The following is a 15,494-nucleotide window of genomic DNA, read 5'->3' on the forward strand; positions in this document are numbered from 1 at the left end:
AAAAAGCCCATTGTTTCGAAAGTATAATCATAATCAGAGTATCCCAAGAACCAATATCATAAAAACAGGAAGATGTGCAGGATCACGCCTTCACCTTGCCCCGATCATCTGAAGTACCTGAAACATAAACTTAAACCATAAGCTAAAGCTTAGTGAGTTCGCCCAACGTACCACCACACATCATAACAAACAACAACATGCAAATATGAGCCTTCAGCCTGATTGGACCACCCCGTAGGGCCTACCGCCTATCTAGACCGCTCTTCAGGCCTTCTGCCTGACTGGACCGCCTCGCAGGTCCTACAGCCTATCCGGACTACCCTGGGTATCTTGGCCTTCAGCACAAAGCAGCTCATGAATATCAGCTCTATCAGTCGCCTATTCATCAGATAGTGGCCAAACTCAAATACAACCCAAAATACCCTTTGGTCAAACCCTGGTCAAAGTCAAAATCAAATCCACACTCGAAATTCCTACAAAAACTTGTAACGTCATGACCTTATAAGTCAAAATAGTCGAGGAACACCATCCTCACGTCGTGACATCCAAGAGCTCACATTATGAGGACGCTCTGGACAGAAATGTTGAATGAAGCTCTTAATCCTTTTCTGGCCAAGCAACCAAATCGTCTATAGCGTCTTATTTACTCCGGAACATCATAAAAATCATGGCTTTTTAGGCATGCATGTCCCAAACACTAACTAGGGCACAAAAGAGGAAATGACACCAAATCTCATGCAAGCGTCTTAAAACTCAACCATATTCCAGATCTGGCATGTATACTACTAAAAGGACATTGGAGATCCATAAGTTTGAAACTTTATGGATTTCAACCACTACATCATCTTGTATATGAAGGATAAAGCATACAAATCTAGATCTAATCATATGGACTCATAAAGCAATGAACTTGAAACTCACAAAAGGTCCAGAAGGTGTGAAAATGCTTGACTTGAATGCAAAAATGATGGACTAGATGCTCTTCTTCTTCTTCTCCTTGGATAGAATCACCATAAATTAGCTCAAGATCAAATATGGATGTTAGGGTTTCATAGGGGCGTGCAAGGAGGTGATGGATGTTGGGGGTGGGCTAACCCTAGCCCTCACTTCTTTTAAATATATAATAAAACCCCTAAAATCAGGGTTTCCTCTCAGGCTGGTCTCACGTTGTGAGCCATATGTGCTTACATCGTGATCCCAAAGGTGATGCGTAATTGTACTAATCTCATCATGTGACATCCCTATTTTCACGGCCAGAAAAGATCGATTTTGTTTATGCTTTATAAAAATCAGAGTACCTCTTTTAATAAAAATGTTGCGGAATTTGTTCCCAGTAAAACATGATAAATACGTTATCAAAGCATTTCCGAAGAAAAGTATTTTTATTCATTTTAAAACATTTGGGATGTCATCGTCAATACAGAAACATAAGCATAAACAGAACTTACATTCATTATCACTAGTGATTTATATCTCCTTAATCTCTCAGTGTAATGTGACTTCATAACAAAACATGTGATATAAATAAACTGAGTGGGTCAGGTTGGGAAACTTGGTGAGTACATAGGGTTTTCAACCCACAATAATATAATTATTATGTTTAAACAATTAAGCAATCAACCCAATTACCCATCCCCATTATCTTCTTTATTCTTAAGGATCTACCCTAAGAATCAGCTATTTCTCGTTCACTTATTCCTAAGGATCATCCTAAGGAATCGGCACAAAGTCCATCGTTGCCACGGTTTACACAACGAGCACTAAGTCTGCATAGTCGTCAGGGTTTAGGCATCAAGTCTACATGATCACCAAGGTTTAGGTATCAAGTTTGCATGATCACCAGGGTTTAGGCATCAAGTCTGCATGATCACCAGGGTTTAGGCATCAAGTCTGCATGATCACTAGGGTTTAGGCATCAGGTCTGCATGATCACCAAGGTTTAGAGTACACCAGGTGAACACATCGTTCACAACACTTACAAGTTGCGAGCCTGCTAGTGTTCCACTGGACTGTATAGAATAGTCCGTGGTTGTCATCCATACTCTGCTGAATGACGGGGCCATCGTTTGGGAAAAGGCTTCTCACATCTGTCACACCCCAAAACCAATAACGGCGGAATACGTTTCGGGGTGGTGGACGTCATGTACAGTATCATCACAATTGCATAACAGTAAAACAAGAAACATACAACCATTTCATTTACATAGTGAATTTAATTACAAGAGTGTTTTATATTGTTCAACAAACACCAAAAGTAATTCAAAAATAAGAGATGGGTCTTGTATGCTCCACCTTCTCCAAAAATGTTGCGTCTATACCTGTTTATCTTTGACCTGAAGATACAAGTTATTTTGAAAACGAATATCAGCATAAAGCTGGTGAGTTCATAAGAGTTTAGTGTGAGTTTTTGTATAAAAAGCAATAGTGCGAAAAATGTGCTATTTATATTCATAAGCAGTAAAAAGCCTAGAAAATCCTATATTTTCCAGAAAATACATTGTAAGTGAAATGTATGAAAAGTATGCATTCTCTATTTTTGAAAACAGTTTAATGTAAAAGTATATTAGAAATCCCCAAATAGTAATGTGATAGAATAGGTTAAGCATGTATTTAGTGATAGAGGTGCAAGCTTCCTTTAGTGATCGATACTTACTTACTTCGGGATGTAGTTTAGCGTTTAGTGTAGTATTTTAGAGTAGTTATAGTGTATTCCTTGTATATTACTATTAGTGAGGATAATAGAGGATCCCATGACCTTCCCAGTCATGCACAGTGTAGTGAAGTAGTGGCATCCCTGGGCCTGCATGGCGCGGACTGAAATTAACAGTCGGGATATGATAGCGTTTGCCCCGTATAGATCTATACATGTAGTGTCGTCTTCTAGTCGGAAAACTCCGGGCGTAGTGGGTAACGAATAGAGTAACTCGTAGTGGGTTAGTGTATTATTGTTTGTTTAGTGTTTTCTCTTTTATTATAGTGTAGTAATCTTTTAGTATTGATCATAGTGTATTCTCTTACTAGTGTATTGTCTGGTAATAGTAAGTATTATAATGTAGAGAGTAGTGACTTTAGCGAGTAGTAGTAGTAGCAACATTAACTATACCTATTATAGTTAACTTAGTGTAGATGGTTCTTGACATGTTAGTGACTTTAGTATCTAGTGAAAGGAGAAATATTCGTGTCCCATACTGATATACAAGTTATATAACTAAGAAATCAACGACAGTCGGACGGATAACTACTACCCTAAGCTTCAATTCCTTGTGTTTTAGTGTCCAAACTCTCCTAGGCATATGCCTTAATTAGTATATGAGCTTAAAGGAAGGAAAAACGGGACTTTTGGCAAGTTTTTAGGTGTTTACGGCCTAAGGGGCTTCTTAGGCCGTAAACTCCCTTTTGATCCTTGTTTTCTATGATTTTTGGCCTCTAATTACAATGAAGTATGTTTAGAATAAGATAGGGAATAAATCCTTACGTTTGGAAGTCGGAAATTGCGGTTTTGGAGTCGGGTTCGGGTTTAGAGAGAGAAAGTAGTGAGAGAGAGTGAATGTGTGGTAAAAGAGGGTTCAAATGTTGTTTACACTCATTTCATAAGCCTCGGGTATCGTACCCGATACACGGCTACCCGATGCTTAAAGTTTAACGGGGTTAAAACTTTTACCCGGGTGAAGTGGTTGAAAAGTAATATAACTCTATTAGGTTAAACGGGGTTAACACATACAAGTTATATTTACTTATGATAATATCAAGACATGCAAATAACTAGATATTCGGTTATTGACGATTCCAAATATTACAGAAAATAACGTATAGTGATGCATTCCGTTAGTGAAGATGGGATTTGTAACGAGAATAGATTTGGGGTTGTCACAACATCGTTCACCCCTCACCCTCATCTCGTGGCCTATAACACCTCTCAACTCATCATCCAACTCATATTACATCTACTCATGTTTTACCCCAACATTATCGTAGATATAAAATACATATACAGTTTAAATCATTTAAAGCATGTATAAAATCGTTCATCCAGCATAGACAACAAGTATTCAGATAATATGCACACATAGCACGTAGTTTATATAAAATACTTCATATCTATGTGTAAGATGAAATTAGCCATGCACTCACCTGATTAGGTGGTGACTCTGTACTCGGACAGCGCTTCGTTATCTCAAAACAATTTTCCCTCGACAAAACCTACCATCAATATCACTAGGGTTTAGTCTAACGTTAACCGCGACTAATTAATAGTCTAGCTATTATTATTATTATATAAGAGTTAAAAAACGCTCTATATAACTCATAATAATAGCCCAAATAATTATGTTAAGGGACCTAATAACATTACTATAATTATTTAAAAGCTATATTTAAAATAGCGTAGTCGTAGCTCACTTACAACGGGTTTTAAAGAAAACCGGGCTCCGCTGGAGCAGCGCTCCTGAGCCGAAAGGCTCTTCTTCTTGGAGCCGTCGGGCGCTCCGGGGCTTCCGCCTCGTGCTAGGGAGGTTCCCTAGGCTTTTCGGGGGGTTTCGGGGCTAGAGAGAAGTTCTAGAGAGAGAGGGAAGTGAGGGGAGGTGTGAGGAATGAATGGAGGCCTCACCACTTATTTATAGGGACTGGAGGAAGGTTCACGTCGTGAATTTTTAATATTCACGTCGTGAGCCAGGTTGGCTACAGCCAGGCGCAGCTTGGTGCTGACACGTGACATCGCACATAGGGTAGAAATCAACCGATTTTAAAAAATTCATAACTTTCGCATACGAACTCCGTTTTCGACGTTATTTATATCCACGCGTAGGTAAAAACAAGATCTACAACTTTCATTAAGACTCTATCAGCTAATTCTCGACCGATCTTAAATTTAATAGTAGGAGGAGATTAGACTGCTAAATGACCGCGAATAATTCGTAACTCCTTCATACGGACTCCGTTTCCGTCTATCTTTTTACCGTTGAGTTCCTATTAATGAGATCTTCAACTCTCATTAAGGTTGAGTAAGCCAAAAACTGCTCGAACTAAAATTCGAGTTTCGGGTCGTGCACTGCTATACCAAATCTTAGAAAAATCATAACTTCCTCATACGGAGTCAAATTTGGGCGTTCTTTTCTTGTATGTTCTCGGTTTAATGTATACTAAAACTTTTGTTTAGATCACTAAGGCTAAAAAGTCCTCTATCTTAAATTCACTATTTACGTCTCCCGGTATCGTGCCGGTTTTGCCGAAAAACTTCGACGGGCCATAACTTCTTCGTTATAACTCGGATTTCAGCGTTCTTTATATGTACGGAACCCTTGAAATATATTCTAAAACTTGGTTAAGATTATTTATTCTAAATAATCATTTGTAGAAATGTCGTTTTCGACCCCTATTATCTCTAAATTGACTAGCCCGGATCTACGGGCGTTACACATCATGACGTGACATACATACCTCACGCCGTGAGTAGAGTTAAAACCTTTGAATGTTTAAAATTGACAATTTCTCATCTGAACTGAATGTTACAAATCTCTCATGATCAAGAACATCGACAACATGGTGGATACCCACAAAAGTTTCCAAAGTCGCAATTTTAGGGGCACAAGTGGTTGGAACCACTAAAGGAGTGACATGCACAATGGTAGACTTGATAAATATAGGAATAACGTCAATATGATAATCACGAGTCATTTTTTTCCATAAATTTGGAATTGATTGTCAAATATACAAGAGGAACACAATCATCAATGTTTGACACTACGTAGTTAGATGTTGGAACACCAAAAAATAATGGGGGGCTAAATGAATAACAAGCTTCCCACAACGAACAGATTTTCTTTTTGTTATAATGAACCAAACTGTCGCCACTACCATTGGAAGATCTCGATGTATTCATTTTGGGAGATATGTCATCCCTTACACCAACTACACCCTACTAAAGGGCAGTTATATATTTGATGTTGTATCTATAACAACTGAAATCTTCTAACTACTCTTTGAGAAAGTTTTGGAAGGCTTAACATTCACTTTATCAACAAATTTTTAGAGTAGCTTAATAGTCTCAGGTCCAACATTACCAGAAGAAATTAATTGTGTGACATGTTAGAAGTCTTTCTAGTGGCCGTCTCCAACCCTTGATCAAGAAGAATGTATGGTACAATCGGTCCTATGAACTGATAGATAAGAACCTCAACAACAAAGGTCACACCAACATGGAAGTCCTTTTGTAATATAACCAACAATAGAATGTTTTTTTCCATCAACAAAATACACATGTGAGGTTTTCCTTTATCATTCCAAGAAATAATCAAATCGACCATTCCCAATGCTATCTCATATGGATAGTCTCATCAAATAGCATTAGCATCAATAAAACAACATGGCCTTCTTGATTCTTAGATAATATGGGTGAAGGATTAGCGGTACACCATTTAGTTAAACCAAACAGTATCTCAATAAAAGATGCATGTGCATTCACCAAGAAAAATCATCTTTCAACGCTTGATAAATTATTGAATTAAACAACAAAGTTTTTGATACCCTTGGCGATTAGAAAAGTAAATACAATCGTAACTAGACATTGTATATTAAAATAACGAAATAGGACAATCTAAAGAACAATGCATAGGGCATTGCAAATCATGCTAAAGCAAACAATTCTCAAATATCGTTGGGGTAATTTGAGATAATAGATATGGTGCATTTTGAAGAATATGACCCAAAAAGTTGAAGGTTGGAAATCTAAGCCCACTCAACATAAACTAGTATGCACAAAACCATTGCGATTAATCATTGTTATAGCGTCATGGATTTTATGTCAAATATCATAATTTATGTGAAAATTCTTGATTATAGCATCTAAAGCCCTCTAGGTAATATTTGAAGGTTTTGCTCTAATGGTTTTTTCTCCCTGGCCATTACAGAGAAAATTCCAAAAATCATGGGAGTCGGTATATTTGAAGAGGGAAAACAGGTGAAAGAAACAACAATTAAAGAAGAAAAAAATTCACTAAATCATCGAAGACATAAATATGGGAATAGTAATCAACTAGTCCCCGAAACAATGATTAATGCCTTCCTAATACTATGATGTGGCATTTATTTAATTTGGGTAATCCATATAGTTGAGGAAACTTGGTGCCAAAGTTAGGGTTTAAGGGATATGCCCAAGATCCCTTGCTTGGTGACCAAGTAGCCCGATTCCCTTGTCCAAGGGGCCTTGGATGAAATATCCTAGGGTTTCCATAGAGATTTCCGTCCACCTCTTTCATGAGGTTCTAGAGCCTTCCTTTCTTAACTATTAGTAATTAACAAAACAGTCCCTGCACTTTTAATTAATCCAATTAATTTCTGATTAATTATTAATTAAATAATATGTTTTCTAATTAATATATTATTTACACAAACCATTTATTTAATAATAAATTAATCTATCTCTCTCACTCTCTCCAAAAAAATCATCATGTCCAATTGCTAGGTTTGAGGGCAACCAAAAAAGGACTGTGCTACTATCAATTCAAGTATATACCAATTTTAGTTATGAACTTAGACACCTAATCCAACATTATTAGTGTATCTACTTAATCTTCCTACGACATAAGCACTATCAAGTCTGGTACTTGTCATAGTATACATCAAGCTCCTAATTGCCTTAGAGTATTCCGATTGTGAAATAGGCTTGTCAGTATTAGACATCAATTTCACACTAAGATCCATAGTGGTACTCACCGGAGAACAATCACCAAAGTTAAACTTATTGAGAGTTTTCTCAATATAATGTGATTAAGTCATAATAATCCCTTTGTTTGTCCATTTAATCCTTATCCCAAGGATCACATCAGCCTCCCCCATGTCCTTCATGGAAAACTTAGATGACAACAATCTCTTTTTATCATGTAAAGATCAGCATGTCATCCACATACAAACAAATAACGACACATGAAAAGTAGCATCACACTTATTATAAACACATTTATCACATTGATTTAATATAAAACCACTAGATAATATGACACCATCAAAGTTTTGATGCACTTTCTTAGGTGCTTGTTTCAGCCCATACAATGATTTCACAAGTTTAAAAACCTTTTGCTCGTTTCCAGGCATAATAAAACCTTCTGGTTGTTTCATATAAACTTCTTCATCAAGTTCCCCATTCAAGAAAGATGTTTTTACATCCATATGACGAATAATCAGATTGTGTATAGCTGCAAAGGCAACCAACAGTCTAATGGTAGAAATTTGTGCCACTAGAGCATAAGTATGAAAATATTTAATACTAGGTTTTCGCCTAAACCCATTAATAACCAAGTTTTCAACTTATCAATGGTTCTATCAGCTTTTATTTTCTTTTTGAAGATACATTTACATCCAAGTGGTTTAGAATCTGGATGCAAATATGATCACACCCAAGTGTTATTCTCAAGAATTGAAGATATTACATCATCAGATGTTTCCTTCCATAAAGCGGCATCTCAAGACTCCATATCATCTTTAAATGTCTTAGGATCATCTTCTATACTATAACAATAAGCATGTTGAGAAGCAACTCCATCTCTCAATCCCTCCACTAAATACACTTGAAAATCGAAACCAAAATCTTTGGCAATTCGACCTCTTTTTCTTTTTTCAGATCTATTGTATATTCGGTTCAATAAAGATGCAATTAATCCTACGTCCACCCAAAGTATTTATTTTGGGTTCAGTTAACTTGATAACAACTCTACAACCCAAAATTCGAAAATACATAAAATTTTGGAGTCTTCTTGAACCAAAGTTCATATGAGGCTGTTTTGTTTCTTTTATTCGGGACTTGACTCAAAACATAGTTAGATGTTAACATAGCCTCTCCCCAAAATCCTCCACTCAAACCCAAGTAAGAGAGCATCGAAACAAAGCCAAGTTTGACTGACCTTATATCTCTCTTATGCAATTACATTAAATAAGAGTCGAGCTACTTATTGGTGTCAGAACGAGGAATTGGGCTAAGACAATTGTCACACCCCCAAACCTGAACGACAGAAACGTTCGGAGGCAAAGGACGTCATGTACAGTATCATATCAATGCATAATAGTAAAAAAAACAACAATATCATCCATTGCATTAATAGTATAATTCAATACAAGGGTGTTCTGTGTATAGTTTAAAAGACACCAAAATATGAATCAAAATAAAATACGAGTCTCGAATGTGCTCTGTCTTCTCAAAACCTGGTCATCGGTACCTGTCTACTAGTGACCTGAAAATACAAGTTATTTTGAAAGCCTAGATTAGCATTAAAGCTGGTGAGTTCATAAGTATTTTAGTGTCGTTGTTTTGCATGAAAGTGTTTGTAAATGTTTGTTGTAAATGTTTGTGAGTGTTTGATGTAAATGTTGTATCTCCTAGAAAATCCTATATTTTCTACTTATTTATGAAGTGTAGTCTTCTACCAACACCTGACTGTTCTGAATGTTTGTTCTTTTGTAAAAGTGAGTGTTTTCCCCCAAATATGACTATCATTACCAAAATATAGTTTACATTACCGTTTATGTGAGAAGATCATAATGTGAATGTAATGGGAAAATGAATATGTACTGTAGTATTGTATATAGTGACTACTTTTAGTACTAACTACCTTTAAACAAATTGTTTAATTAAGGTAAAATGTGATGAGATTATAACCATACTTGATTGACTAGTAAAACACGATGATCAAAGACATCGAAATGGTATGACATTCGTCACCTGTAGACCTGCAGGTCCCACTATAGCTAGCAACAAGGTGTAGGATGGTCAATCCCGTATAGATCTATACACAAACTCATGCTCTCCCTCCAGGAGACTCTGGTTACAAAACGTGACACAACAGTATATTGCCATGCTATGAAGTAGTGGCTCACATTAATGTTATAGTATTCTTGTATTTGTATAGTATGTTCTCTTTGTTCTAGTATATAGTATATTCCCTCTGTTCTAGTGTATAGTATGTTCTCTTTGTATAGTATGTTCCTCCATGTTTCTCATTATAGTATGTTCATTCTGTTTCTCGTTATAGTATGTTTGAACTGACTCATGTATGAACTGACTCTAGTATGTTTCATTATTCTAGAAATAGTGAATAGTAATTCTTTAAACTATACCTATTATAGTTTACTAGTAACATTGTTTGAATGACTGAGTATGATTGTACACCTTTGCTACCCAAAGGTGTTGAACTGAGGTAAGAACTTTTATATCTATACACACATATGTAATATATAACTAAGATTCAAACGACACTCAGACAAACAATCGGATACCCTAAGTCCACAACCAAACAAGGAATATGAAATAAAGTGAGTTATCAGTCCTAAGCCCTTTCAACCTTACTTATATAACTATATCTATATAGACATGATTTTGACAATATATAAGTTTAAAAGAGTTTAATAAAGAGTTTTAACATAAAAAGGAATTTTAACCATTTGGAAGGTTATAGACGACTTGATGTTAGTTTATAAAATGTTTTGAAATAGTTTGTTTGATAAAACAGTTTGAAGTATAAGGAATCCACTTGTTTGATAGTTATTAATCACATGTGATTGATATAATAACTATAATGTTTTCTACTTGTATTCCTCCCCCCATAAAAGCATTTAAAATCATTTAAAAGATAAGTTAAAGGGTATAAACTCACCTGCAGTGAGTGATTCGAATGTAAGATCGATATAGGATGTTGAGTGTCAAGTGAAGTCTCGAGCACAAACGGATCCTATTAAGCATATAACGACACATATATGGATATAATTAGTGTACATAACAACTAATTATGCTGGGGAACCACCTTAGGGACTAGGAAACACTTGGAATGAAGTGTTATAATCACATATGATTGTACTAAAGGGGTTTACGGCCACACAAGGGTGTTCAAGACCATGGTGTTTACGGCCATGGGAGTTTATGGTCAATGAAGTTTACGGCCAAAGAAGATCTTGAGGAGGGTTTACAACCAAGGGAGATGCTTATGGTCTTAAACTCTTATTGATCTTGGGAGATGGTTGTTTTAAGGGTGTATGTTAAGAGCTTCTATAGGATAACTAGTATATGGAAGGATACTTACGTTTTGAAGCTTAAAGGGGGTGTTCACGGTCCAAGAACTAGTGTGTGTTCTTGGTGTAAGTGATGATGATTTGAAATCTACCGAAAAGAGATGAAATCATGGATGAAATCATAGGGTTTCACTAGATTAAGCAAGGTAACAACTAACAAATGGAAGAAACACTTATATATTTGAAGATCAAGATGAAAATTCTTGATGATAGTTGAGAGAGAATCGAGTTTCTTGAGTTGGAAGTGTGAGAAGTGGTGAAAAATGAAGGAATATCATATATATGGGAGGAGTTTACGGCCAACCAAGAGATTATGACTGTAATCTCTAGTTTACGGGCGTAAACTCCAAGACTTGGAGTTTTCTGCTTGAATGATGCACAATAAACTCTACATATACTTCCTAACATCAAAACCTTGAATGTACTAGACTTAGAACACTCAAATAGACATTTAACAAAGCTAAAAGATTGCAAAAACAAGTCGGACTTTGATTGAATTGAATGACTATAGAAGATAGAAATTTCAGGTTGTCACAACAATAGATATGTTAGTACCAACTAGCATTGATGTACCTCCGGCCAATCAAGTATTAATGACAAAGCGACAACAATACATACGATAAAAGCTACATGAACATAAGTAAAGTTCGGACGTACATTCTCACGACTAGCACACATAACCACGACACACTCACCCAGGTATAAATAGCATAATCTACAATCTACTAGGTATGACTTCCTCACGAACTAAATTGACCGTATAAACTTATCTTCCTCGTGAATTAAATTGACCGTATAAATGATCTTCTGTGTTGTTTCAATGGTCATTCAACCAACATTATCGAGCACCATTTCAAAATCGACCTATCTCTCAACGACCCGAATCCCATAACAATAGTATCTATGTATGTGTGTGCATTTTTCAGTATGAATTGGATTTTTTTTTTCTTTTAAGATTTTAATCTCTATATGCTATGTAGGAAAAAAAGATGGGTTGACCTTCCCGTTATCATCCTGTATTCCTGTTCCTTCATGCCTTGCCTCCCCCGGTTGTCTATTCAAAAACAAAATAAGGAAACCCTAACTTTCTCTCTCTCTCTCTCCCCCCATTTATTTGCTTATAAATACCCGTTTTAAATCCTTCAGATCTCTTCTGGGCGTTACCGCTTTTGAAATTTATAAAAAAGTTTGGGTTGGGAAAAGGGACCCCAATTTCAATTTCAATTTCATTTCAAATTTCAAAGAGAAAGGTTTATTTAATCCATATCAAAAGTTTCCAAGCTTGTACGTGTATAGATTGAAACCAGGGTTCGTTTGGAAGATTTAAGATGGAGAGATCTTCTGCGTTTGTGAACTGGGAAGAAGTTTTTTCGACAAATCATAGAGGAAGAAGGGAGGTACGATATTATTTGAAACGCTGGGATGGGACTTCCGATTTGGCAGTTGTCGGCAAAGAGAAGAAATTAGCCTCCAAAACGAAGACGTCTTCGTCTTCTCCCTATCGGTATCGATACGCAATTCGTGACAAATCGTTATTTCTGTCGTCTGATATACCTTTTGAAAATTCTCCCAAGCTCAGATCTCGGCGACAGGTTATTGATTGGTTGAGCTCTCTTGTTACAGGTATGTAATAACATAATTCATTTCCCTTCTCGAAATTTCAAATTTCTTTCTTTCTTATTGGTTTTCTGTTTCTGTTTGTTCGAAATTCGAAAGCTTTCTTAATTTTATTTAGATGTATGCTGCGTTCGATGTTGTAGTTTCGTTATCTCAATATAATTTTCGGTGAAACTCTTCCTTATCGAATTTCATTGCCTTAGGGTTTTGTAATTTTTCTTATCAATAGAAGTTGGTCTGGAATTGGATTGTTTTCTCCCCAATTCTCTGCTTTTCATGGGTTTCTTCTACTCACCCTTTTGTAGAATTCATTTTTAGAGCTTTTCAGGAGCTTTTTTCTCTTGGAGTTGGATTTTTGTTTCTTAGCAATAGAACCCCCTCTAAAAGGGTGTACCAAATCTAGGTTTTGAAAAGGTGTAAAATTGCAACTCGGAGCAAAAAATTCTGTAGAAACGAAATTTATATAACTCAAGATGTATATGTATCCAATTTGATTACAATTTTCTTTTTGGGCGAAAGTCGCTGTTTCCATGTTGTGTTTTTTTCCATGGAAAACTGACAATGATCTGGGCTGCAGGAAATATTAAATCAAATTCCAAGAGCTGGTTGAGAGCCTCGGAATTCCTGAGCCCTGATTACTAGGTTAAGATCTACTCTTGGTCAACTTAAATTTATTTGCGTTGACTCGAACACACACACACACACACTGACACACTTGCCTTCTGTTTTCAATAATTTATTCCCAATTTAACCTAATTCAACATGCATCCATCTTACATCTTTCTACCTTCTTGTGAAACCATCTCACTTTTGTGTTTCATTTTCTTTCTTTCTTTCTTGTATTACATGTCTGTAATTTCTTTAATCCCAATATTAATATTTTATTTTCTTAAATGTTTTCAGATGGCTCTTTTTCATATCCACCAAAACCCATAGATGGTGTTCTTGGAGCAGGAGATACCTTGAGGTTGAAATTAGAAAACTTTCAGGTATTACATCCGTTTCATATCCTTTTAATACATAAAGTTTATACTTTATAATAATATAATACACTAGCATTCTTATACTTATGAATTTCTATTCTCTCAGGATCTTCATCTGCATAAAAAAATCCATCAAACTACAGAGCTTCTATGGGTCGGATCTTGGACATGCAAGAAAAAGAGGAAACACTATGAAGCTTACACACGAAGTGGTGTTAAAATCTCAGTAAGAACTCTTCTTTTTTTATTCTTATAATTGAAAAAACTCAAGACTCTAATTAGTTATTAACATATTGTTTTATGGTTTTGTAGGTTCATGATTTTGTGTATGTATTAGCTGAAGAAAACAAACGACTTGTTGCATATTTAGAAGATTTATATGAAGATTCAAGAGGAAACAAAGTGGCTGTAGTTCGATGGTTTCACAAAGTAGATGAAGTTGTTCTTGATTCACCTCACACTACTTATAATAATCACAAAGAGATTTTCTTTTCACTTTGTATTCAAGATCTCAGCATCGAATGCATAGATGGAATTGCATCTGTCCTCAGCCCTCAACACTATGAAAATTTCCTCAAACTCAATGCTCTGAATGTGAATTTATTATACCCAAAGTTGGATCCTTTTGTATGCCAAAACCAGTTTGAAGATGAAGGAATCAAGCCCTTTGACATAACAAAAGTCAAAGGGTATTGGAACCAAAACATACATAAGCTCATGTCTTTGATTCATAATAATCATGTTCATCTCAAAAAGTTGAGTAGTAGTGATGCTGACGTGGCCGTTGATGTGGATGTGGATGTGGATGGGGTCAGACCTAAAAAGAGACTTAGGAGATTAATGGAAACAGAATATGAGTACAAAATAGGGTCTGAAGTAGAAGTGTTATCTCAAGATAGTGGGATTAGAGGTGTTTGGTTTAAAGGTGTTGTTATCAAGAAACACCATGAGAAGCTTAAAGTGAAGTATCAAGATATAAAGGATGCAGGGGATGAGTCTAAAAATCTTGAGGTGAGTTTTAATTTATGTTATTTTTAATTATCTTTTATAAAAATGTAAGCTTTTTCATTAAAGATGATTTTGTTAATGATGTAGGAATGGATTTTGTCATCAAGAGTTGGTGTTGATGATGAATTTGGGATGAGATTGAGTGGAAGAATGACAATTAGGCCCTCAAGATTGTTGAAAAAGAGTGATGTTTTGGTGGATGTTGATGTTGGTTGTGTGGTGGATGCGTGGTGGAATGATGGGTGGTGGGAAGGGATTGTGGTTGATAAAGAATTGGAGGGTAAAAATGGAAATGGAAATAGAATCCATGTTTATTTTCCATGGGAGAAGAAAAGATTGATTTTTGGGTGTAATGATTTGAGATATTCTAAAGAATGGTTTAAAGGGGAGTGGAAAGAATTGAAGAACAGATTCGATCTTGTTGGTTTGATTTCTTGTGATTCTGAAACTAAATCACATGATAAAAATGTGTTATTATCATCCAATATGGTTGTTGTTGATGATGATGATGATGATAAAGGGCAAATTGGGGAATATGTAATTGGTGATTTGAAGTGGAATTGGTCAAGAAAGAAGAGACAAAAGAGGAAAGCATGTGAGAGATTCCAAGTTGAGAGTTTGATGACATTGAAAAAAAGAAGAAAGGATAATACTGATTGTAAATTCATATGTGATTCTTCTCTTTTTTGTCATTCAGTTGCTTCTTCCACCCCTTTAATCATGTCCAGGTGAAACAAAATTACGTTTTTGCCCTTGTGATATGTTTGTACATTTGTGTCCCTGGACAACAAAATTACGTTTTTGCCCTTGTGATATGTTTGTACATTTGTGTCG

At 35.8% G+C, this 15,494-nt stretch overlaps 1 protein-coding gene across 1 annotated transcript; it reads left to right on the forward strand.

Annotated features, from left to right (window-relative positions):
- Positions 1–12,118: 12,118 nt before the first annotated feature.
- Positions 12,119–15,466, forward strand: LOC145101239 (uncharacterized). Its single transcript, XM_079038418.1, has 5 exons — positions 12,119–12,675; positions 13,573–13,658; positions 13,759–13,878; positions 13,965–14,663; positions 14,748–15,466. The coding sequence occupies exons 1-5, from the start codon at positions 12,381–12,383 to the stop codon at positions 15,390–15,392; spliced, it is 1,845 nt and encodes a 614-aa protein (XP_078894544.1). The 5' UTR covers positions 12,119–12,380; the 3' UTR covers positions 15,393–15,466.
- The last annotated feature ends 28 nt before the right edge of the window (positions 15,467–15,494 follow it).

Source organism: Lactuca serriola, chromosome 4 (assembly GCF_051521515.1).
Source record: "Lactuca serriola cultivar US96UC23 chromosome 4, Lser_US96UC23_V15, whole genome shotgun sequence".
NCBI lineage: Eukaryota > Viridiplantae > Streptophyta > Magnoliopsida > Asterales > Asteraceae > Lactuca > Lactuca serriola.

What these genes read in the sequence shown, in the direction of transcription:
- LOC145101239 (XM_079038418.1), top strand. Translation starts at nt 12,381, where the DNA reads ATGGAGAGATCTTCTGCGTTTGTGAACTGGGAAGAAGTTTTTTCGACA. An exon ending in GTTGAGCTCTCTTGTTACAG is followed by an intron (nt 12,676 to 13,572) that starts GTATGTAATAAC and finishes AAATGTTTTCAG; the next exon opens with ATGGCTCTTTTTCATATCCA. An exon ending in ATGAGTCTAAAAATCTTGAG is followed by an intron (nt 14,664 to 14,747) that starts GTGAGTTTTAAT and finishes TTAATGATGTAG; the next exon opens with GAATGGATTTTGTCATCAAG.